Source organism: Nymphalis io, chromosome 28, assembly GCF_905147045.1.
Source record: "Nymphalis io chromosome 28, ilAglIoxx1.1, whole genome shotgun sequence".
Taxonomy (NCBI): Eukaryota; Metazoa; Arthropoda; class Insecta; order Lepidoptera; family Nymphalidae; genus Nymphalis; species Nymphalis io.
Window position 1 is genome coordinate 6,674,170 of NC_065915.1, and position 23,606 is coordinate 6,697,775.

General features: G+C 33.9%; 1 protein-coding gene and 1 long non-coding RNA gene across 2 annotated transcripts in view; both read right to left on the reverse strand.

Moving 5' to 3' along the window:
- Positions 1–23,606, reverse strand: part of LOC126779266 (uncharacterized) — a 156,929-nt gene that overhangs the window by 119,317 nt on the left and 14,006 nt on the right. The window lies entirely within an intron of this gene.
- On the reverse strand, positions 828–23,421 carry LOC126779179 (angiotensin-converting enzyme-like). Its single transcript, XM_050503077.1, has 15 exons — positions 23,245–23,421; positions 16,146–16,222; positions 10,051–10,270; positions 9,053–9,428; positions 8,142–8,333; positions 7,113–7,227; positions 6,363–6,515; positions 5,400–5,524; positions 5,081–5,165; positions 4,555–4,648; positions 3,548–3,622; positions 2,280–2,354; positions 1,962–2,095; positions 1,452–1,550; positions 828–1,024 (listed from the first exon to the last, which is right to left on the reverse strand). The coding sequence occupies exons 1-15, from the start codon at positions 23,314–23,316 to the stop codon at positions 856–858; spliced, it is 2,061 nt and encodes a 686-aa protein (XP_050359034.1). The 5' UTR covers positions 23,317–23,421; the 3' UTR covers positions 828–855.

A 23,606-nucleotide genomic window follows, 5' to 3' on the forward strand; every position in this document is an offset into this window, starting at 1 on the left:
GTACTACCTACCGCTTATTACAATTTATTAGGTTAGTCGGTCTAGAAAACTACCTTTTATAAATAATATAAAACTTTAAGCGAAGAAAATATATATAATATTACTACATTTAATCTCTTGTCAGACAAAATATCTGACTGCCTTGTTGGTCTAGTGGCTATAGGTAAGGCCGCAGACCCGGAGGTCCTGGGTTCAAATCCCAAGTCGTACCAATAAAAGTTATTGAGTTTTTCTGTCGAAAATTCCCAATAAAAGTCCGGAATCTGGAAGTTGGTAGCGTGTATACTCCTGTGCCTCGTAAAGCCGTTGGTCCTGTGCCTGAACTCTTTCCGGTCGTGTCGGATTGCCATCCCATCTGATTATGAGAGTTAGGTAATAGAAAGTGCACCTGTGTTTGCGCACACACTCTTGCACCATTATAATGTCCCGCGCAGTTGGCTAATATCTCTTGAAATTGACCGCCTTGGTCGAAATTTGTCTTGAGGACATTATTATTATATTATAAAAAAACGATCCTAATAGCCATCTGTGGGAAAGGAGCCGGAAACTTCAAATAAGTTGACAACACGAGGCGAGAATACACTTTCGTTTTGCGGTCTTAACGATACTTAAAAACTCATTAAGTATTGTTACTTAGTACATTGATTTCTTTACTTTTTTTCAATTATATACAATTGAATTTTTAAATAGCTGATGTGTGAAGTATTTTGTCTTTTTGCGCACGTGGTATTAAAAAGGCTGTAAATGAATATAACAAGGCAAAGTCGGGCCATATTTATAAATTAATTAAAAATCCTGATAATTGAGAAAATCATAAAAACAATGAGAATAAAACAAAATTTATTAATCACAACACTAAATCAATACAATTAAAAATATTAGTAACAAGACGGACGGACAGCTTTTATGAGCGGATGCCTTTTGTGGAGCGAAGAGAGAAACATCGTGGTAGTTTGAATTCCAGCCAATGATCAGCTCGTCGCGGTTTTGTACTCGAAGCCAAAGTTCAAGCGGACGGAAATACCTGAAAATGTAAATTATTCTTTAAAGTCAAATGTTTAAATGTCAAATGTCCTATTCCTAAGAAATCAGTTCAAATCAAAATATTTTTATTATATTTGATTTTTACAAGTACTTATGAGTCGTCAAGCGCTACCGGTGGCAATGTGGCTATCGAGAAGAACAGGCAAGTAGATCATTAGTTACTCTTTTAAAAAAAAAGCAATAAGTTAACCTAGTAACCTAAGGCTTTGTAATATATAATATAAAAAATATATAATCCAGTTGGTTGTTCTATTATAAATAAATAAATACTTCATTTTAGTTAAATGAAAAAATTGGTTAAGGAAATTTCTTTGGCCAAAATTTAAACAGTAGTTTTAAAGTTATATATATTTATTTAAATATTTAAAGTAAACAAATCTCGCATATAAATATAATGATTGTCTAACCTGACGAGTGATTCCGGAGAAATCCTATTAGTTTTGCCTCGGGTCATACTCCTTATTATATCTGAAGCTGATTTAGACGCTCCTGGTTGCATTATCTCACTGAAATTATAAAATTTGTATTTCGTAATCACCTTAGAACTTTCATAGGGCAATTATATTTGTAGCTTTAACCAGCTTTTAATGGAACAACTTTGAACTTTTTAAATTGGCCACCTGATGGTAAGTTGTCCCCACCGCCCATAGACATTGGCATTGTAAGAAATATTGACGATGTGACTTGGGAACTAAGATGTTATGTCCCTAGTGCCTGTTATTACATTGGCTCACTCACACCGGAACCGGAACACAACCATACTAACTATTGCTGTTTTGCGGTATAATATCTGATGAGTGAGTTCCTACCCAGACGAGATTGCAACAAGTCCTACCACCAAGTAACGGTTGTAGGGCTACCGGTGAGTGTTCTAACGTTCATTAAAGTGTGGAAAAGTCTCTGGAAAAAGTCTTTACCTTAATAGTCTCCCAGCATCCCGGCTTCTATAAATGTCACACTCGTGCAGATGACCACTGTGCCCGGAGGCTGTACAGAGCTGATCAAATATCTGGAACTCTAGGATCGTTGCTAGGAAGTACTTGATATATTCCTGTATATGCAATGGTTTTAGCCAATTTAGTACATGTCCAAAATAACTATAAAGTTAGGTATCATACAAAACAAATAATACAAGCTTTTGACCCTTAATAAATAATTATTAACCCTTTACTTCTTACTTAAGAAACGAACTCACGAAGATATACAAATGAATCCATATTTATATATAATATTACCTGGTCAGATATGATGTGGTACTTGGATCCAGGGTCGAAGTCAGCTTCCGTCCTCGCTATTGGTGGGGTAACTCCCTGCGATTATTATAAAAATATATTTTTTCTTATGATTTATTTACATTGAGTTATGTATATGTAATAAGCCGAGATGGCCTAGTGGTAAGAACGCTTGAATCTTAACCGATGATCGTGGGTTCAAACCCGGGCAAGCACCACTGAATTTTCATGTGCTTAATTTGTGATTATAATTCATCTCGTGTTTTACGGTGAAGGAAAACATCGTGAGGAAACCTACATGTGTCTAATTTTACTGAAATTCTGCCACATGTATATTCCACCAACCCGCATTGGAACAGCTTGGTGGAATAAGCTCCATACCTTCTCTTCAAAAGGGAGAGGAAGCCTTAGCCCAGCAGTGGGACATTAACATGTTGTTACTGTTTATATATATATATATTTGAATTCTCTAAACAATTTCTCGCTGTAGATTTGGACCCCAAAAAGCCGAGATGGCCTAGTGGTTAGAACGCATATATCCTATATAGCTGGGCATAATATTAAAAATGCGGAAGTATTTCTTCTCAAAAAGGTAGAGGAGACCTTAGCCCAGTAGTGGGACATTTACAGGCTGTTACTATGTATATAATAATAATATAATTAGACTTAATTGATTAGACGATAAGTTTGAAAATGAATTTTATATTATAAGAAATATTTCTTCGGCATTTTTGTTTGATTATGATTATCAATTGATATTCAAGATGAATGATGTTTGTGAACTAAATGAAATCCAAAAAATTAATAGATGAACGCACACACTACTTATGAGCTGTTCCTAAGTTAACAGACAAATGTGAAAAACCTAATATCAAAAGTTGCTTAGTAGACATAGAAGTATATAGAAACCTTTACATATAAAATAAATAAAATATTAACCACCAATTTACTTGAAAAAAGTAAGAGAGAAATTATATTGTGTCTGGCGGCCAAACTTAAGTGAGATTAGTCAACTGCATATTATATTATAGTTTACTACACAAGTGTGTGTAAAAACAGATACACTCATAATCCAACTTCCAGACTCCGGGCTGCTATTGAGAAGCACAGAAAAATTCAGTAAGTTTTTATCCACCCAGCCAAGAGTTTGAACCCAGGACCTCGGGATTTGTTTATATCTAGCCACTAGACCGACGAGGCAGTCGAAAAGAAAAATAAGATTAAGATATACAAATAAAAGAAGAATAATAGAATAGAATGGACAGCCATACCTGATATCTCAATTTCATTTGCCACCATTTTGCGTTCATGTTCTGAACTCCATCTTCAAATACTGACCAGCGCCACTGAAACAAATGCACGTCTACTTTATAGCTCTAGAAGAAACGGTGTGATCAAAGTTCCAGGGCAAAATATACCGACAAGTTCATTACCAAATAATTTCTCTTGCAACAGCATGCTTAATAAAATCCAGTAATTGTGCTTTTAATATTTGATCAAAATCTGTTCTTATTTAGACAACTATAACCTTATTAAATTCATAAAAAAAAATCTTAATTTAAAACAGTATGCTGAAATGTTAAATATGTCATCTAAGGAAAGTTGGTGAACACCGCCCAATAGACATAGACACCAAGAAATACCAACCATCCCTTACATCTTCAACACGCTGTCAACCTTGGGCTCTGTCAAATTCAAAATGATCAGAAAGCGCTCGAATATGATTTTTTTTCTGTGTTATGTATTTCGCTTATATCGTATTAATGCAAGTATTAATAAGCTATTATTACCCATACTACATCGTAAGATAATATAATCAGTTAATAAACCTTGCCGGTCTAACTTAATATGTTGGTAATTATCATTGGACTTAGTCCGTGGGAAGGTAATACTCCTAATACGAGGTAACATAGTTCGAGTGGATACGCTCTCCTGAATATTTTAATCATATAGACTACTGTAGAATGTGTTGTGTAAAGTACCTAGCCTTTGTTATAATTAAGAGAGTTACTAAGAAACTCTAGTGATAAAGATAAAATTGGTAAATAAATAAATAACTAAATAGGAAGTTAATAATTTGAATAATGACCCCGATGCAAAGCTGCCCATAACACAGGCAATGGACAAACTTTGCGCCAAGTAAGACTCGGAGCGACTGTCAAATCTTTAAAGCGACGGCCAATTTCCCTGATAAAAGTAAGGGCGTCCGACCTCCAACATCCCGACGTCTCGAAAGTTAGTGGCACTAATATGTTGTTACTAAATTATGTTGAATTACCTGATCAACCATAAGTGCAAATGGTAAGTACGCTACTTTCTCCAACGCCATCGACATAAGGAAGTTCATGCTGACTTCGTAAGGGTCATGGGATCTGTGACAAATGTAAAAATAAAAACGTAAATATATACAGCCTTTTTTGAGTGTTGTTTAGCGATGATTCTTTTGTCTAATAATATTAAAAATAAAGTAAATACAAGTTTGAAAACTGCTTTTGAATTATAATTAAAAAGTTATGACCCATTTTACTATTATCTTACTTTCGATCTTTTTTTTTTATGGTACTGGACGAGCAAATTGGCCACATGATGTTAAGTGATCACTAATGCGCCACCAACCTTGGGAACGAAGTTGTTATCTCACTGACCCTTCAAACCAGAACGAAACAATACCAAGTACTGCTGCTTAGCGGTAGAATATCTGATGAGTGGGTGTTACCTACTCAGAAGGGCTTGCAAGCCAAAGCCCTACCGAGTCATTACAAATATCTGATCTGCTTACTATTACAGAGTAATTATATCCTCACTTGTTTTGATAAAGCCCAACTCTTTGAAGATGTGGCAGGTTGTACACAGACAGAGTCGCGGCGTTCGCTACTGCTTCATGAAAGGCTAGAACGAAATAAGAAATTTTAATATTGTTCAATAATTATTACTGGTTTTTTTTTCAGGAACATATCAGGCGCAAAACGACTTTACGTGCTTTCCGAGGCATGGCCTGGATTAGGCCACGCCTCGGAATAGGCGTGGCCTGGATTAGGATAAAGCCCTTGTCCTTGGGGTTTGCAGCTTTATTAGGTAACTATGCAAAGATAAATATGGAAAAAAAGATGGCATGGCACACACCAGGGTTAGCTCCATCTCTGAATAGCTGAGGTTGTTCAGCGTACTGCAAATAGTATTGGATGTGGGCCATTTCGTGGTGGGTAGAGATCAGATCTTGCATCGTTACCTCTGTGCATTGTTTGATCCTGAAATATAAAAGAAGAGGTATCTTTCATACTAGACTATACGTTTGTGGTTCAATAGCTATTCTACCAAAACTTTCTATTTATTTATTTAGGATTACCAACATGACACACACAGTACAGTAATAATAAAAAATTACTAATTAATAGGTCTAAGGGTTGCCATATCTATAGGTAACCACGGTAAATGAGACATTAGGTAATTAAAATAACAAAGAAAGAAAATAAATACTTAAATTTAAAACAATTTGAAAATATAATATTATATATACATATACGTGGTTTTAGTACATACTATAACAGTTCAGTGCTTATAAGTTTTATATGTATAATTTTATTTTTAACTAATCGTTCGGCTTCGAATGGGTACATAATAAGAAAACAATATTATATTTGGGATAGGATTTGCGTGAAAGCCGTTCTTAGTGGGCGTCTACGTCGGAGAAGTAACTGTGACAAATTTCAAGTCAATCAGGCGGATAGTTTAGGAGATCTCGTGGTGAGTGGCATTTCGCTTATATTATATACACAATAACATATAAATTAATTGCTCAATGCAAAAGAGAGGATGTCGCAATCGTTTATCGAATTGTATGATGAGGAAGTAGAAGAAAATAAATGACGTAAAACAATGTTTGAAAGACTTTTATTTTATTATGTCTTGTTTTTATTTCTCTTATTTTTTATTCATAACTAATAAATCTCTTATTGGAATTATATTTGTATTATATCCGTACAAAGTTCGCACAAAAAATTAGTTATATATTTATACGTTATAAAATGAAATGTGTTACATACCACTTTTTTTATATTATCAATAAAACTTTTAACTAGATCAAACCTGTAGTCGATCCTGTTACAGAAGTCCCAGGCGCTAGCAGTACACTGTACACTACGCTGCGGAGGTCTCACAAGCATCGATCCTCGCCAGAACTCAGGCGGCACCGGTTTCAAGCCCATCGACGTGTAGAACTCCTCTGCCATTTGGAACATTCTAGAAAATAAATTTCCTCGACCTTAACTTGACTTATGATTTTATTTACAAAATAGGTAGGTTAGAGGAGTATATGGGCTACCTGATGGTAAGTGGTCACCAACGGCCATAGACATAGGCATTGTAAGAAATGTTAACCATCACTTACGTCCCCAATGCGCCATCAACCTTGAGAACTAAGATGTTATGTCCCTTATGCCTATAATTACACTGGCTCGCTCACCCTTCAAACAGGAATAAAACAATATTAAGTACTGCTGTTTTGTGGTAGAATATCTGATGAGTGGGTGGTATCTACCTAGACGAGCTTGCACAAAGTCTACCACCATTATTTACTGTCTCGTTGGTTTAATGGGTAACTTATAGGGCTGCAAATCTGGGTATGAAGCCCCAGGTTATTAAAAAGCTATTTGATTTTGCTTTTGAAACATTGTCAGTAGCAGCAGGAGTCTGGAAATTGGCAGTGTTCACTCTCTGACGTGTCGGACAGCACATAAAGCCATGGCTCCTATATCTGAACTCTTTTCGGCCATTTCGGCAACGGAATATGAAAGTGAACAAACAGAGAGTGCACCTGTGTTTTAAAACAAAACTAACCTTAGTGGTGTGAAACCTTGCCTCAGCATTTCAGAAGTGACGTCGATGTTTGGCGCTTGAGGAAATGGCATCACAAGATCCATAATTGACTTCCAGTTCTGTGCCCACATGTTACCTAAAAATATAAACATTATATTTAAAGCATATGATATTATTTAGAACCTGGCGTAATCCCGCAGACATTTACGATGAAATTTTTTAGAGTTTAGAGTACGGGCCACAGATTATAATTATGATGATTAGTAATTGTTTTTGCTTTAAATTTGTGTTGCTTTATGTTTGTAAAATACAATACAAAAAAGAACAAAATACACATTGTATTTTGTTCTTTTTTGTATTGTATTTTATAAAAATGTCTGTCTAGAAAATAAAATCTTCAATAGTTTAAGTTAATGTTTCATTATTACATGAAATGGCAGCCGGTCCTGCCTGTTTATAAAAAATTTACGACGTCATCCCTTAGTACATGTCGGTTATATTGATTAAGATTTGTATGATATGAATAAATAATATGACACATTAAATAGCTGAAAACATACATAGTTAAAGATTTGTTGTATTTATTACTATGGGGCATCTCGGATTATAGGGGTGCCAGATGAGATAGGGGCTGGAATACCATGGGTCAACTGCACCTTATTTTCTATTATAATAATAATATTCTCCAGACCGATTTCGGCCACGGCGGCCAATCTCAAGAGATATTAGCCAACTACGCAGGAGATATTATAGTGCACAAGTATGTGCGCAAACACAGGTGCACTCTCTATTCCCTAACTCTCATAATCCGATGGGACGACAATCCGATACGAACGGAAAGAGTTCAGGCGCAGGACCAACGGCTTTACGTGCCTTCCGAGGCACGGGCTGCTACTGAGATTTTTTTGACAGAAAAACCCAATACCTTTTTATTGGCCCGACCTGGGAATCGAACCGAGAACCTCCGGGTCTGCGGCCTTACATCAATCCACTAGACCAACGAGGTAGTCTCAAATTATATAGAATTATAAACACAAATACCCGACTCACCTAGTAGATGCGCAGGTATCGGTCCATCAGGTCTAATGCTGGTTTCGCCATATCTCAGTACCAGCTTCCGACGTACATAAGTAAATAATTGCTTATATAGCGGTGCAATTTGGTTGAATATTTCCTCAACACTCGCCCTGAACGAAGGATCTTCATACGCAGACCTCATCTGATCACCAGCATCTCTGTAACCTAAAGTTGGAACACTAATTAATTACAAATTATAGTAATTAATGGTGAGCCATTAACTATGGAAATTAATGGTTGGGTTTTGGGAAAGCCTTTCTTTTTACATAATCACATTGCACATATTGTGTTCTAGAAGAAAACTCTTGTTCTTTGATGTGAAGTTATCTATTATTATTTGGAAAATGATAAAATTTGTACTCTCAAGAAAAACTAACCAAAAGTAGTAATTATTTTAAATAAGGAATAAGTTTTATCAGTCCTTTTCCAACAATCGCGAAGTTTGTAACACTAGCAAACTGCAAACAATACGATACGAAATTCCGTTAAAATAGGTAGATCATTTATGTAGATTAAAAATAAAAAACCTAAGTGCTCACCACTTACTATCAGGTGGCCCGTAGACATTGGTTTTGTAAGAACTATTAATCTTTATAACCTTATATCACCATAGCACAAATCTTGGGATAGATGATATGACCCTTGTGCCTGTTACACTGCTGCTTGGCGGTAGAATATGTGATGAGCGGGTGGTATATACCCAGGCGGGCTTGCACAAGTAAAAGTTAAGTCGTTGAATTTCAAAAAAAAAAAACATTAAGCAAAATATTGTATACTAAACATAAAGAAAAATATTTTTAAGTAATGTAATTGTGATGTGTATATATCGATTAAAATCTTAAATATTTAGTAAATAAGAATTTTTAGAATGCAAAATATCTTACCAGTATTAATAGCTGCTTCGTTAGCCAATTGGACGTATCTCATAAAACGATTCTTCAACTTTGGACCAGTTTTTTCCCTGAAACTCGTCCACACGTACAGCAATTCACTTTCGATTCTGGAATGTGCGAGAATTCTAGAAATTTCTGGATCCAATTGCATGTCACAGTAGTTTGGATACTCGGGGTTTTCCTGATAAGGTTGGTAATGTTGGTATGGCTGATTTGTGAGCTGGTAAGGTTGGTAGCCACGATTCGTTTCAGGAAAGTCTGTGGGATACGATACTTTTGGGACGTGAGGGTCGTATGGCTTTTGTCCGAATGGACAAATCTTCGCCGAGTTGTACAACTCCTTCATTTCATTTATTAGTTGATGGATCTGTGAATAAAAGAATCGTTTAAAATGGTTAATCCTCTGTAATCTGTATGGATTAATCTGAATAATATTATTAATTTGAAAATAATGTAGGCCAGACGTTAGAGCATCGTTTACTTTATGTAATCTTCATAATTAATGCGTGACATTTATTTCTTATTGATATAAATTTGATCCTGGTACATCATAAATTTTTACCACGTAGAGCTATGTACAGTATTTTATTTTTAATATATTATTGTCACTATATGCCCATTATCTTGTTAATTAAACTATGTATTTGTTAATAAGGACAGAATTATCTGCCATGTATAGCCAACACACGCGTTGTCTTGTGGCATTGAAACTAAGATGAAACCGTAAACAATTTTCTACTTTTTATTAATTTGCCATATTTCTGACAGTTATCAGTGTATATTTGAGAATATGAATTTATTTATTACTATAAAATATATTAAATAATAAAAGTGTTATAATGTTTATGGATCTTTGTTATTGCCATTGTTTATAGATAATTTAAAACCGTATAGTTTATTTTATCTGTTGTACAACTTGTTGTTCATCCTTCTGGGAGAAGTCCACATCCATTCACTTACCTAAATTAAATTAAAAAATAAATAAAAACCTCAGTAAACTTTTCGTCAGATAAACTGGCTCGGCTGGCTTGTAGGATCTTGGAGAGTTGTCTTCTACCCTGGGGGTCTGATAATCTGGATGCGTCATATGCAGCTGCCTTCCTCCATGATAACTTCTCAAATTTGGAGCTCAAAGCCAGTTCTTCCAGCATTCGACGTCGATTGTATTCTGTGATGTTTGTAACGAATTTCCACTGTGACATAGTAACCCTGAAAAATTAAAACATGATGTGTTTGTTTGTTTGAGCGAACAATATCTACAATTTGTAACTATAAATGGTCGAATGCTAAAGTTAGAAAGTATATATATTCGCCAGAATATATTTGTGAGAATGTATTTAATAATAATAATAATAATAAATAACTTTATTCACCAAAAAGAAACAATAACAAAATTAGGGTACAAAACCATAAAAAAAAATTAACAATATGATATTTGATAATTTGGTGAAAATGTCGTAGTCTCAGCTGGGTTGCTTTTCAGTCTACGCCTTGTACATATGCTGCCAACACAAACGCAGCATTCAGTGCAGTAAAAGGTAAAAGAAGATAAAATTACTTAAATAATAAAAGTTAATAACAAATACTAATAAAATAAATATAAATAATTAAATACAATTTTGTAACACGTCCAATAGGCTAAAATAAAAAACATGCAAGCATTACTAAAACAGAGAGGTTTTTTTTTTAAATTCTAGGAAAAGGAAAATATTTCATATTGAATAAAAAATAATAATATTTAAAATGTATAAGCAAATAGAGATATATATTTTAATAATTTACAATCAAAATAACAATTAAGTATATTAAGTTTAGACACACACATTTGTCCAGACACATTGTGTCTTTTGCATAGATAAAAGCCACTGCTTGCATTGTGTCTTATTAACTTATTTTGAGAAGTACTGTTCTTAATTGGAGGCGGGATATCATTCCAAAACTTAGAAGCTGCGAAACGAAAGCTACCTCTGAATGCTTGCAAATGTGGTCTAGGCAGTACTAGTCGCGGAACTCGGCTCAATCTACAATTGGATTCATTTGTTTCAGACCATTTAAGCTTATCCGCCAAATAATTGGTAATTTTACGACATTTTAAGGTGAAAGTGATATTATGTAATTTAAGTGTACGGCGATTTTTCATATTTAATATATTCTTGGAATTTAAATAAGGTGTAATATGCGAATATCGAGGTATATTGTAACAAAATCTTAGACAAGAATTTTGTATTCTCTGTAGTCTTTTTATAAAGGCAGGGGCCATAAAGGACATCACAGTAGTCCAACTGAGATAAAACCAAGGACTTCACAAGTTTTGATCGCGCTGATTCACTCAAAAATGATCTTAACTTATAAATCATTTTGAGTAAAGCGTAACACTGAAGTAACAGATGATATGTATTCTTCAAAACGTAATGACCCATCCAACTTCACCCCAAGATTCCTCGCTAGCTTAGACTCAACTGAGGAATGACCATCTATAAAAATCCACTTTTACATTTTTGTGGATTTAATGACAGGTCATGATTCTTCGATCAACTAAAAATTTGAGAAGGTATCGTCATAAACATTTTGGATAGTTATATCATTATTTATATATGGATTGATGTTCAATAATAACTGTGTATCATTTCCGTACATGTGGACTAAACTAGTTTATACACATTCGTAAAGATCTGTCGTATAAATTGAGTACAAAATTGGTCCAAGTGTTGAACCTTGGATAACACCTCTATTAACTTTTATAGCGCTAGACCTTGTAGGCTTTACATTCATGCCAGAAACTTCTACTATTTTTAATCTATCTTTGAAATAACTAGAAAACCACTTACATACGAGATCAGAACAACCATAAAATTTCAATTTGGCAAGAAGTAATTCTATATTGAAACAGTCAAATGCTCTACTGTAGTCTAATAGTATCAAAATTGAAGCCATATTATTATTAGATGTAGAAAGAATTTCATCAACTATATGTAATAACGCTTTAGTGGAACTGTGTGACTTTCTAAAACCGGATTTACATTTCGGAATAATGCAATTTTTTTCAAAATAGGAAGCAATTTGTTGATTTTCAGCCTTTTCCAAAACCTTTGATAAAACAGGCAATATTCCAATTGGTCGCAAGTCTTTCACTGACTCACATTTGTCTTTTTCGGAAGAGGTTTAATAATTGTAGTTTTCCACGATGTTGGGAAGTATACCGTGCGTAATGAAGTATTTATTATATGTGTAATAGCAACTAACGAGTATGGGAGGGTAAGTTTTGCCATTTTGATAGAAATGTCATCAATACCTACGGCATTAGAGATTATAGAATTAATTATTTCAAGATGCTCTCGGCGGAAAGTTCTGTAAAATCACATTCAGAATAAATCGGTTGGTTATACTTATTTATAATGCTATTATTATGTGAAACACTAGGTACCGAGTCAAGAAATATTTTATTTATTTTATTTGGATCACATTGATAGGCTGGAATTGTGAGTGCCTAAAAACTTAAGTTCACCGTGCATTTTTTTCGGATTATTAATAAATTTATTAATTTTATTTGCGAAATAAAAAGATTTTTCTTTTTGAGTTACCTCAAATACAGTGTTTCTCAATTGTTTGTATGAATTTATATCACGATCGGAGTTCGTTTTTTTAGCAATATTACAAGCCTCATTTCTGTCTATCATCATTGCTTTAATGGTATATGTAATCCATGGGGATGTGGGATATTTGTTTTTAAAGGAACAAAATGATTGAAAAGGCCCAGAATTAAAAAAATAAAACACTACCATAGCATCGACTGATGCGAACTGGTATGTATCAAGATCAAAATTATTAAATGGTCTGTACTGAATAACTTCGAATTGGTTTATTTACTTCCAGAGGTATAAATGCCGTAATAAAAGGATGATCACACAAATCATCGTTCTATTGAACATTAATTTCACTTATATTTAAGCTATCATTACAGCAGATAACATCTATTAGAGAGTTAGATGTATTCGTGACTCGAGTAGGTTTGTTAACTATTTGATTCAATGTAAATTCCGCTATTAACGTTAAAATTCATTTTGAGAAATACATTGTGAATTTAAATCAATGTTTATGTCACCAGTTACAAATACGTATTCATATTTTGGTGTTAAAAATGATAGATTGTCATCTAGCCTAGGTAAAATGTGCTAAAACTAAATTTAGGAGGTCGGTAGATGACTCCTACAGCAATTATGCTACTATTAATTTTAATTTCAAGCCACTGTTGCTCAAGTGCTCAAGAATCCACTGGCAATACTTTTACTCTCACATTTGAACATACATATGCGCCTACTTCTTCTCTAGATTGCGAACCTGATCGTGGTTCATGAAAAAAATTAAAGCCTGGGATATTGTAATTTTTTAGCGTGACATTCTCAGATAGCCATGTTTCCGTGATAGTAATTATGTCTGGATCAAAATATTTTATAGTGTGTGATAATTCGTCTCTTCCAGTATTTGTGATTGAGCAGCACAGATAATTTATAACTTTTTTACCCATTTTATAGAATTAAGCGTATATATAATTTATGTTATTTTATATTATATAAAAAAATATATAATATAAAATTTTCCTTCTTAAAATGTTTGTATGAAATATTTTCCTCATAATAATTGCAATATATTATAATTGAACGATATCAATTTCGCAATTGCCTCTAAAAGTACACAAATATATTACAATATATTTTAATTTCTGCTATCATAGTATATTCGCAATAAACATAAATTATAAGAGATAGTTATAATATAAAACGACTAATGTCGCGTATGGAGTTTATATGAAAAACAGTTGACTTTGTTGATTTGCGCATTAAAATTTTGCAATCTGGGTTAACCCAAACAAAAGAAAAGTTTCGTTCGCGAGCCTTATCCTTTACAGTACGAAGGGGACGCTGATTTTAATGTCAAATTATCTCTTAAGAAAATTTTATGGGTAACACCGCTTATTCCTATATCCAATGTTGTAAGCCCCCTTTAATTTGACTTTTGCCATTTTTTTACTGAACCGATTACTTTGCCTTTTATTTCCTTGCACTTAACGAACTAATATGCGTGACGGCTCTTCTCCTTTTGGGGTTGAAACTATATTAGCAAATGTCAAATCAGTTGTGGGTTGTTCTTTATTACATGCAGATGCCATTTGGGATTGCTGTTTTCTGGTTTTCATCCTATATACACATTCTAAGTCACTGGGTAGAATCGACGTTCCCGTGGCTTTTGCTATTATACATACAGTATCAGCTAGATTTTCATTATTAGGAGTTTTTTTTTATAGAATAGGAAGGTGGACGAGCCTATGGGCCAACTGTAATGGTAATGGATGGTAAGTGGTCACCAAACACCCTTAGACATTGGCATTGTAAGAAATGTCAACCATCGCTTATAGCCAATGCGCCACCAACCTTGGGAACTAAGATTTTATGTCCCTTGTGCCTGTAATTACACTGGCTCACTCACCCTTCAAACCGGAACACAACAGTATCAAGTATTGCTGTTTTTGAGTGGGTGATACCTACCCAGACGAGCTTGCACAAAGCCCTACCACCAGTAAAATGTAACGGAGTTTGTGTAACACCGCATATCTCCAAGTTACTAAATACGATACGATCTTTTTGGTCCCTTTTATTTATTTCATTTTGTAACATTAAATCAGATAATTTCTGTTCTATTTTTTTTTTTGATTCTTTGACCCTGATGCTCGACTTCTAAGACTTTTGTTTATAATTCAAATAAGTCATTATTCATCACCATGAGACAAGATTGTAGCTTTTTGAATTCATTATCTTGTTTATCGAGTCTCGCATTTATTTCTGCGCGAAAGTTTCTTATTTCTGTTAATAATAAATCATTAAAGTTTTTGTTTCTCATAGCTTCTTGACTACTTGACGTAGCTTGTGGTATAGGCGACTTGTTACTATGCGATGAAGTGTTGATATCCTTATTACTCACACTTTGCACTCTTTTAGAACTTGTTTTGCAAGTTGAACACTTCCATGTGAATCTAGCGTTATTCGAATCTCTGTTAAAATGAACGCAATCGGAATGAAACAAATAGTTACAACTATTGCACTTAATACGTTTTTGCCCGACTCCTATGTTGACCTTACATATCTCACATGTATTAACCATCTTTTGAATTAATTATTTTTAAAATTATCGTGGAAATAAATGTGTGGTTCATCAGGGTTTGAACCATCACCTTCTCGGATTTATTACCAGAGCCGTTACAAATGCGCCAAAGTTTAGTTAGTAGACAACAATGAAAAAATGCAATACTGTTTACAGTTCCGTCACTTATGATGTTTACAGAGTAAACTGTGATGACTTATATTGTGATTTATGACGGTAGACAGATAATTATCTACACTGATCTCCGAACCACAAAACTATATGGATGTTATTTATAATTTTTAATTAAAAATACTAAAAGTCACTAATTTGCTGGAATTTTTTTTTCATTCGAGGAGCACTAAACTATTACTGCGTACGCTGTGGTGGCAGCTCTCGATCTATTTCTTTTATTTGTATGTATCTTTATGGATACACACTTATCATTACAAATACTGGTTCATTTTTAATTTATATAAGAAGGTACATAGGTTATTTGATATTTGTCGGATTTTTTCTATGGATATGAATAAAGGCGTGGCTGTAACAATGGGTAGCACTGACCTAAATAATCATGTCTATGTTTCTTTGTCTCGCTCATTCAATTAAATCTTTACAAAGGAACAAATCGCACTTTTTATTCTTTGAAATTTAATATTTGGGGTGACACTTAGATTGTTATTCGAATCAATATTATATATGGTTATAATGAAAAGTTCAATTCAATATAATAAGTCGACCCCAGTCGTAGCTCACGTGAGAATGAGTTAACAATTGATTATCTCGTAAAAGAATATATCTCGAGAAAGATGTGTGGAATTTGCTGTAAGCAGCTCAGAAGAAAATGTTCCAAATCTTTTGTTTATTGATTAGGCCTTTGTACATTAGTGGGACAATTATGAGCTGAAACATTTTTTTTATTTAGTTAAAAGTTGACATTAGATCTTACCTGTAGCACATTCCAGAAGCTTCTCGATCATATTCTCTGAGGAACTGCGTCGCTTCTGCTGAATTTGTATTCACCCCCTATAAAACACAATAAAATTAAAATAACAATTACACTTTAAAAGCCGTGATGGTTACAAGGTCAATTTTAACCGATGATTCAGAGTTCAAACCCGGGCAAGCATCACTGAATTTTCATGTGCTTAATTTGTGTTTATAATTCATCTCGTGCTCGGCGTGAAGGAATATATAAGGATTCCTGCATGTGGCGTGTTACAAGTTATATAATGCAAAAAAAGATAAAGCAGGATTGTGATAAACATTGAAATAATATATAAAAGGGCTTATTTACAAAGTTGCTTAGCGGCTGTTCTGTTGAACATTGATTTGTCTCTTTCTGTCATTATTAACATTCGAAAGAATAAGACACATCATTGTTTAACTAATCACCCGTTAAACGTTTCTAAGTAAGCTAGACGGTAATTTTTATGATTTTTATACTAACAAAATGTGCTTAATGTACAGGGGGCTGTACATTAAGCAAATTCCACTAACAAATTGTCACTTTATCGCAATCGAATCGAAGCGTGATCGTTGCCGTTTATCCGTTTTCATATTCTTAAATTTAATTATCGACTATTGTCATAAAAGTTAACAATTAAGTTGGATTTTGACATAACGCTATATGTTAACATATTGTCGGTTCGGTTCCAATTCGAATAAATATAGATTATTCCAAGTTGGATCGGAATTGAATCGGTAAAGTATCGTAAGCGATATATATCATTAGAATTCGGTCCCAGAAAATAATTGTATTGTCTGGTAGGAATAACAGTTTCCTTATCTTATAAGTATATCTGTAAAAGTGGAATTAATGAGAATGACTTTGTGAAATCTGACTCAGATAAATAATGATGATACATCATGATGACCGGTAGCAGCTCCGTGATCTTACATGGTTAAGATAATTCGTGGCTGCGCACGCGCAACGAAGGACATTTTAAATAATAGAATTATAAGAATCGTTGCAAATTATTATTGTTCTTGGCATTGTCATCTTGATGGTAATTGCTGATGGCTACTGTTGATTAAAGGGGGGATAAAAATCTTAGTTAAAAAACATTGATAGGTAAGGCTTATTACACAATGCATACCTATGTATTCTATATAAATAACTCTCGCTCGCGTCATAACTCGGAATTGCTAAATAACAAATAGATAAAAAAGCATAGAGTTCGTATTCGTTGATTTCCATACACAATATATATAATTATACATAGTATATAGACAGTTAACTCAACTTAGTTAACTGCCCCGTTGGTCTAGTGCTAGATATATGGCCGCAGAGCCCGCGGTTATGTCACTTGAGTGGCTCATTTACTCTTTAAACCGGAACACAATAATACTGAGTATTGCTGTTTAGCGCTAGAATATCTGATGACATTGTGGTGCCTTTCCAGGCGGTTTTTCATAAACCCTACACTACTAGCCTTGCATCACATAAAACTAGTTCTTGAAAAGTTCTAACCAACTTCTTGGGTAAAGATCAGATGTTTTATTAAACGAAATAATCGTTGGTATTTGAAAGTAGTACATAAATTGAGCGGTTCATTGTTATATATAACAGACGGTACACAATGAGGTTTCGCTATGGTAAGTGATTTTTAATTGACGAAATATGCCGTTTACTCAATGATAGTTTCACTTTTACTTATAGAACTGGCTCGTTGATAAATGGATAGATTTTTAGGTTATAGTTCACGAGGTCCTGGGTTAAAGAGTGGGGTACTAATAAAATCGTTTGGAAAATAGAAGAATTTACACTCAAGTTACTTGTAAGTCATCTTGCGCTTGAAGTATTTCTGTTCATGTTGGATTGCCGTGCCATTGGAGGGAATCGAGGATGCAAATGTGTTTGACGCCAAATAGCAATGCTTAGTATAGTTGTGTTGTGTGTTCTGATTTCCGAATGTTGGTGGCGCATTGGCGATGGTTAATATTTTTTACACTGTATGATTTGGTGACCACTTACCAGGAGGCTCATATACCAGTATGCTTACCATTTTTAAATAAAATATAAAACTTCAATTAATATTAATAATGATATTGAATTAAATTAAGAGAACCTTTGGTGGTATTTCTAAAAATGCCTACTGTTTTTTTTGAAAATTTCAATTTCCTAGTTATTTTAAGGCAACTTTCACATTTATAATATTAGATTTGAATTGTGTGTATTAACCCAAAAAACAAGTCATGGTGGTACCCACAGTAAGTAGGTTCTCTTTTGTGCATTAAGGTAACCTTCACGCTTAGCTAAGGTTCCATGACTGTGTTGACAAATCTTCCGCTTTTTTGGTTATTTTAAACATTGTTTGGGTTTTTTTTTGGGTTAATTATTAATGACCGTTGCTCATCTTATGAATAATTTAAGTTATTTTAAGTTATTGTGTAAAAAATAAAGGCATTTATTTAAACGACTTAATTTGGCGAAATCAGTATGCAAAACAGTCGTCTTTTATTAGTCTTTTTCTAAAACAAAAATACATCTAATATACATTTTGTTCTGTTTTCTTGATCTTAGGGAGTAAGATGTTTTGTCCGTTGTGCTTGTAGCTAAACTGTCTCTAGTAATGAGTTTATGAGTATGTGGTATTTTCTGTTTATTTAAGTATTTTTGTTTTTTATTTTAATTTGTATATACATTTTTTAACTCGTTCCGTGATTGTGGTTGGGAATGGTGTGCTCCTTGCATGTTTCGATTTATGTTATGTACAACTGTTGGAGATCCAACAGATAAATCTTTGGTGGTGGTACGGACATTTAAGTTCTAAATAGAACTTTATATATTGTTTTTTAACTTTTTGAACAGTTTTTGGTTATAAGGAGTGTAATTTTTTCAACGCTCATGTATGTATGTGAGCTTTTTTATTCCACTATAACTTTTAAATACCTGAACTAATTGCGATGGATAGTTCCCCTACATCCTCAGTGACACTGGCTTAATTTTTTTTTATTATTGAATAGGTAGGCGGACGAGTATGTGGGCCACCTGATGGTAAGTGGTCACCAACGCCCATAGACATTGGCATTGTAAGAAACGTTAACCATCACTTATATCGCCAATGCGCCACCAACCTTGGGAACTAAGATGTTATGTCCCTTGTGCCTGTAATTACACTGGCTCACTCACCCTTCAAACCGGAACATAAACACCAGAAATCAATACAAAGTACTGCTGTTTTGCAGTAGAATATCTGATAAGTGGGTGGTACCTACCCAGATTAGATTACCTTGCACAAAGCCCTACCACAAGTAAAAGTTCGTTTTTTTGCAGGGCAATCGTGTTTTTTGACGTCATAACTATATTATCTCTGGTTAGATATTATCGTTATGATGTTGGATAACTTCATGTAAAATTATAAGTATGATTCAAGGTACGACTTAACAGTCCATTTTCTCACTGCTGACTGATTATTTATGATGTAATAGGTGAGCCGAGATGGCCCAGTGGTAAGAACGCGTGAAACTTAATCGATGATCGTAGGTTCAAACCCGGGAAAGCACCACTGAATTTTCATGTGCTTAATTTGTTATTATAATACATCTCGTGCTTAAAATCTGCATGTGTCAATTTCACTGAAATTCTGTCACAAGTGTATTCCACCAACTCGCATTGGAACAGCGTGGTGGAATAAGCTCTAAACCTTCTCCTCAAAAAGGGAGAGGAGGCCTTAGCCCAGCAGTGGGACATTCACAGGCTGTTACTGTAAGTTCGTCTCTCATGGGAATGTTCGATGCTTAGTCTATCATGCTGCTCCACATATGAAAAATTATACAGCATTAATATAATTACAATTATAAGAGTGCATTGATCTATGCAAAGAAGCTATACTTTCATTTGTTTTTTTATTAAAACAATAAATCTGCTTAATAATTTAATGCGTCGCGTGATCAGAGATTTAATTAACGCTTTTTGAACATAATGACACCGCTATCTGCAGCGCTGTTTTGTAACATCGTGTCGTGAAATGATGACAACCTACTCATGTTGATACGGTATTTTGAAGCGTGTATCATTTACGTTATGCCTTAGTACATAAGCTTACCAGTTTTTAATCCATGCATTATGTGCTTAAATAAAAACAAAAAAAAAACTTATTTTAATATTATAATTATTATAGTCAATGTCGCATATCACATGCTGGCATTTTACGATTATGTTTATGCGGTGAATTTTAAGTTTGTATAGAAATTTAATTATATAGAACGAAAAAGCCGAGATAGCGTAGTGGTTAGAACGCGTGAATCTTAACCAATGATCATGGTTTCAAACCCAGGTAATTCATCTCGTGCTTGACGGTGAATGTGTCTAATTTCGTTGAAATTCTGCCACATGTGTATTCTACTAACCCGCATTGGAGCAGCGTGGTGGAATAAGCTCCAAACCTTCTCCTGAAAAGGGAGACTCCTCTCCCTCTTAGCCCAGCAGTGGGTCATTAACAGGCTGTTTCTATTTATAGAACGGTTGTACTGTCATAGTTAATTAAACAGTTACCGGGCTTGATAAATGTGTGAGGTTTTTATTATAAGAAACAGGGTGGGGGGGTGCCGGTGTTAGGTATAAAAAAGTAACCTTTCTCTTTCCTTGGGGTTCAAGTATATTTCATACCAATTTGCCTGTTCTCAGTTCTATTGATAGTTTCTTATTTGACAATCAATATGTGTAATGCTGCTACATTGAATAAAGAATTTTGATTTTGTTTTGACAGTGAAACAATGATTTTTCTCTTTCTGTGATAATTGTTTTGACATTCGAAAGAAGAAGACAGCATCGTTTAACTAAATCACATATAAGTAAGGCCGTTACAAGTGTGTCTTTACCTCTAGATTATTGAACGCAGCATGTAAACAGTTTGCATGTAAACTCTTTCCTCAGTTCCTTCTCCTACAATACAATGGGACGGTAATCCAATACGACAGGAAAGAGATCAGCTGCCGGTCTAACGGGTTTACGTGAGACACGGAGTGTAACATTATCAGCTTCTCTTATATGTACTCAGGCATCTGGTAACAGGGTTATGCCGGAATCTTACCAGAAAAAACCTCTGTAATGGCAGTTTTCGCTGCGAATCGCTTAATTTAAGGGTCGAAAATTGATGTCCAATTTGTCCGAAAAGTTATTGCCCAAATAGAGATAGCACAAAAGGTCCTAACTTACATTTCTTCGAGGAGTGTTAATGATCTTAACTTTAATTTTTACTAGTTTATATAATAAATAAGAAAATATATATATTCCGATAACTATATTTAAGAAAAGCCGATTGTCGAACTTTCAAAGAGGCGTAATTAAGTAACGTCCCTATAAAAATACTATAATATGAATTCATGTTTCGAAATCGCATGTATGTATGTGACGTAATAACTTATAGGATCGACTGCCCTACATTAAACAATAGTCGGTTACTTGTATATAATAACTAGTTAGATATTGGGACCGATTAGGTTACGAGTAGCCGAACAAATGTACGGATGAAGACAAAAGTTCAAATTCTTTCATTTGGTATTGTTTTTGTTTTCGCGCGTTAAGAGTCAAGTGCTATGTAGCTATGTGTTAAATCAAAGTATATAAGCTACCTCTATTCCAAATTACACCCAAATCCGTGCAGCCGTTTTGTATGTTGAGCTGCGGTGCTATTTTAAGGACTTACTTCGTTACTCACCCGTGAAATGTTAACCGACGTATGGTGATATACTATTTTGATGCGTGTATTCTTTAAATATTATGGTTATTATGGTCAATGTCGCGTGTCATTTTTGACATTTGACGTTTCGAGTTTGACAGAATATCCTACTGTTCGAAAAGATTAAGAATGGGGGACATTAAGAAAACATTTATTTTTTTTATTTTATTCATATAAATTCATGGTATTGTCTTATAATTCAAGCTGTAATCAAAAAGTGATTGTAATTATATTTTCTTATTGAGAATGAAGATTTAAATAACTGTTCAAATGAATTAACTAATACAAGATCACGACATTTCAGGTAATTTTTTAAATACACAGATATAGGAAAACCCTGCGTTCGTATTTGATCGGACGAGTTCGGATTCTGTCTGGTTCTTTTTAATTTAGATAGAAAACTTTTGAAAGCATGTTTAAATTACGAATTACATTTTTTTTAAATGTATAGGCTAGCGCTTGACTGTTATCACACCTGATGAAAAGTGAGATACAGTCTAAGATGGAGCGCGCTAGACTTGAAGGTACCCATATGGTAGGTGGTGGGGAAAACGGAGGTTGGGAGGGTATTCCGAAAAAAATATTATTACATTATCATTACATATTTAAAAACAAACTGTCTCGACCGCGTTTGTTGTCTCTTTGGGCGCGATAAATTAAAAAACTAATGAACCGATTTTCATACGGTTTCATTTATAGATGAAGTGCAAAATTCATTAATGTTTTATATAAATTGACTGAAATATGACGATTGTTGAAGATGTCGGGAAAAATCATACCCAGTCGTAGCTTTACAGGCGTGCGCCGCATACACCAATAGAGTTACATATATTACGATAATAACATTTTATCTACCCTTTTTCCCGTGCGAAGCCGGGTTGGGTAGATAGTTTGGATATAAAACAATGTGTATACATAATAAACTTATTATCTAGTTTAATAATGTGATCTTCACTTAGAGCAATAAATTCCCTAGGATCAAAATGGCCGGAAGTTTTCAGCATTCATTTTTGTAAAGAAAAAATAGAAATAGTGCAATAAATTCAAGCAGCACTGACAATGCCAAAATAACTAATTTTACAAAGAATACATTATTCTTTATATACTCTATATTTATCTCTATATACTCTATAAAAAAAAAAAAAATATAACTTTGTATTTGAGAATATCCTGACTATTTTATAAATTACAGATTAAAATGGTAACCCTACACAGATACGCATGGACAAATTCATTTCATGATATTCAATGGTCTCTTAGCATGTTTGTTATGCCCCATATATTGCTAATAGACAATAATTTTTATTCTTTTACCGTAACCATCTCGAGATTGTTATCTGTATTTAAATAATTGATTCTCACCATCTTGAAGTAATCGTCGCACATCGCATACCGTGTGCAGAAAGCAAGTAGGAGAAGCGAGCCGGCGGCCATCTTGAATCAGCTGTCAGATTTATTGTCTCAATACACGTAACATTTTGTCACTTAAATATAATTTTAAAAAATACAATAAAATTATATCACTTTTTAATTTGAATTTGTTTTTTTTTATATTGTTTAATTCACAAAATTAAAATGAAGTATAGTGTTTGACTGATAATTTTGTTTGTTTTTTTTTATTATATGTTTTTTAGTCTGTTAGTAAAACTGTTTCGCGGTCTTTCTTGTCGACGACTGGTACAATATTTCCTTTGCTTTTGTTTTCTATATGGTTTGGTGAACAC

What these genes read in the sequence shown, in the direction of transcription:
- LOC126779179 (XM_050503077.1), bottom strand. Translation starts at nt 23,316, where the DNA reads ATGGCCGCCGGCTCGCTTCTCCTACTTGCTTTCTGCACACGGTATGCG. An exon ending in GCGACGATTACTTCAAGATG is followed by an intron (nt 16,223 to 23,244) that starts GTGAGAATCAAT and finishes TGTGTTTTATAG; the next exon opens with GGGGTGAATACAAATTCAGC. An exon ending in GCTTCTGGAATGTGCTACAG is followed by an intron (nt 10,271 to 16,145) that starts GTAAGATCTAAT and finishes TTAATTTTTCAG; the next exon opens with GGTTACTATGTCACAGTGGA.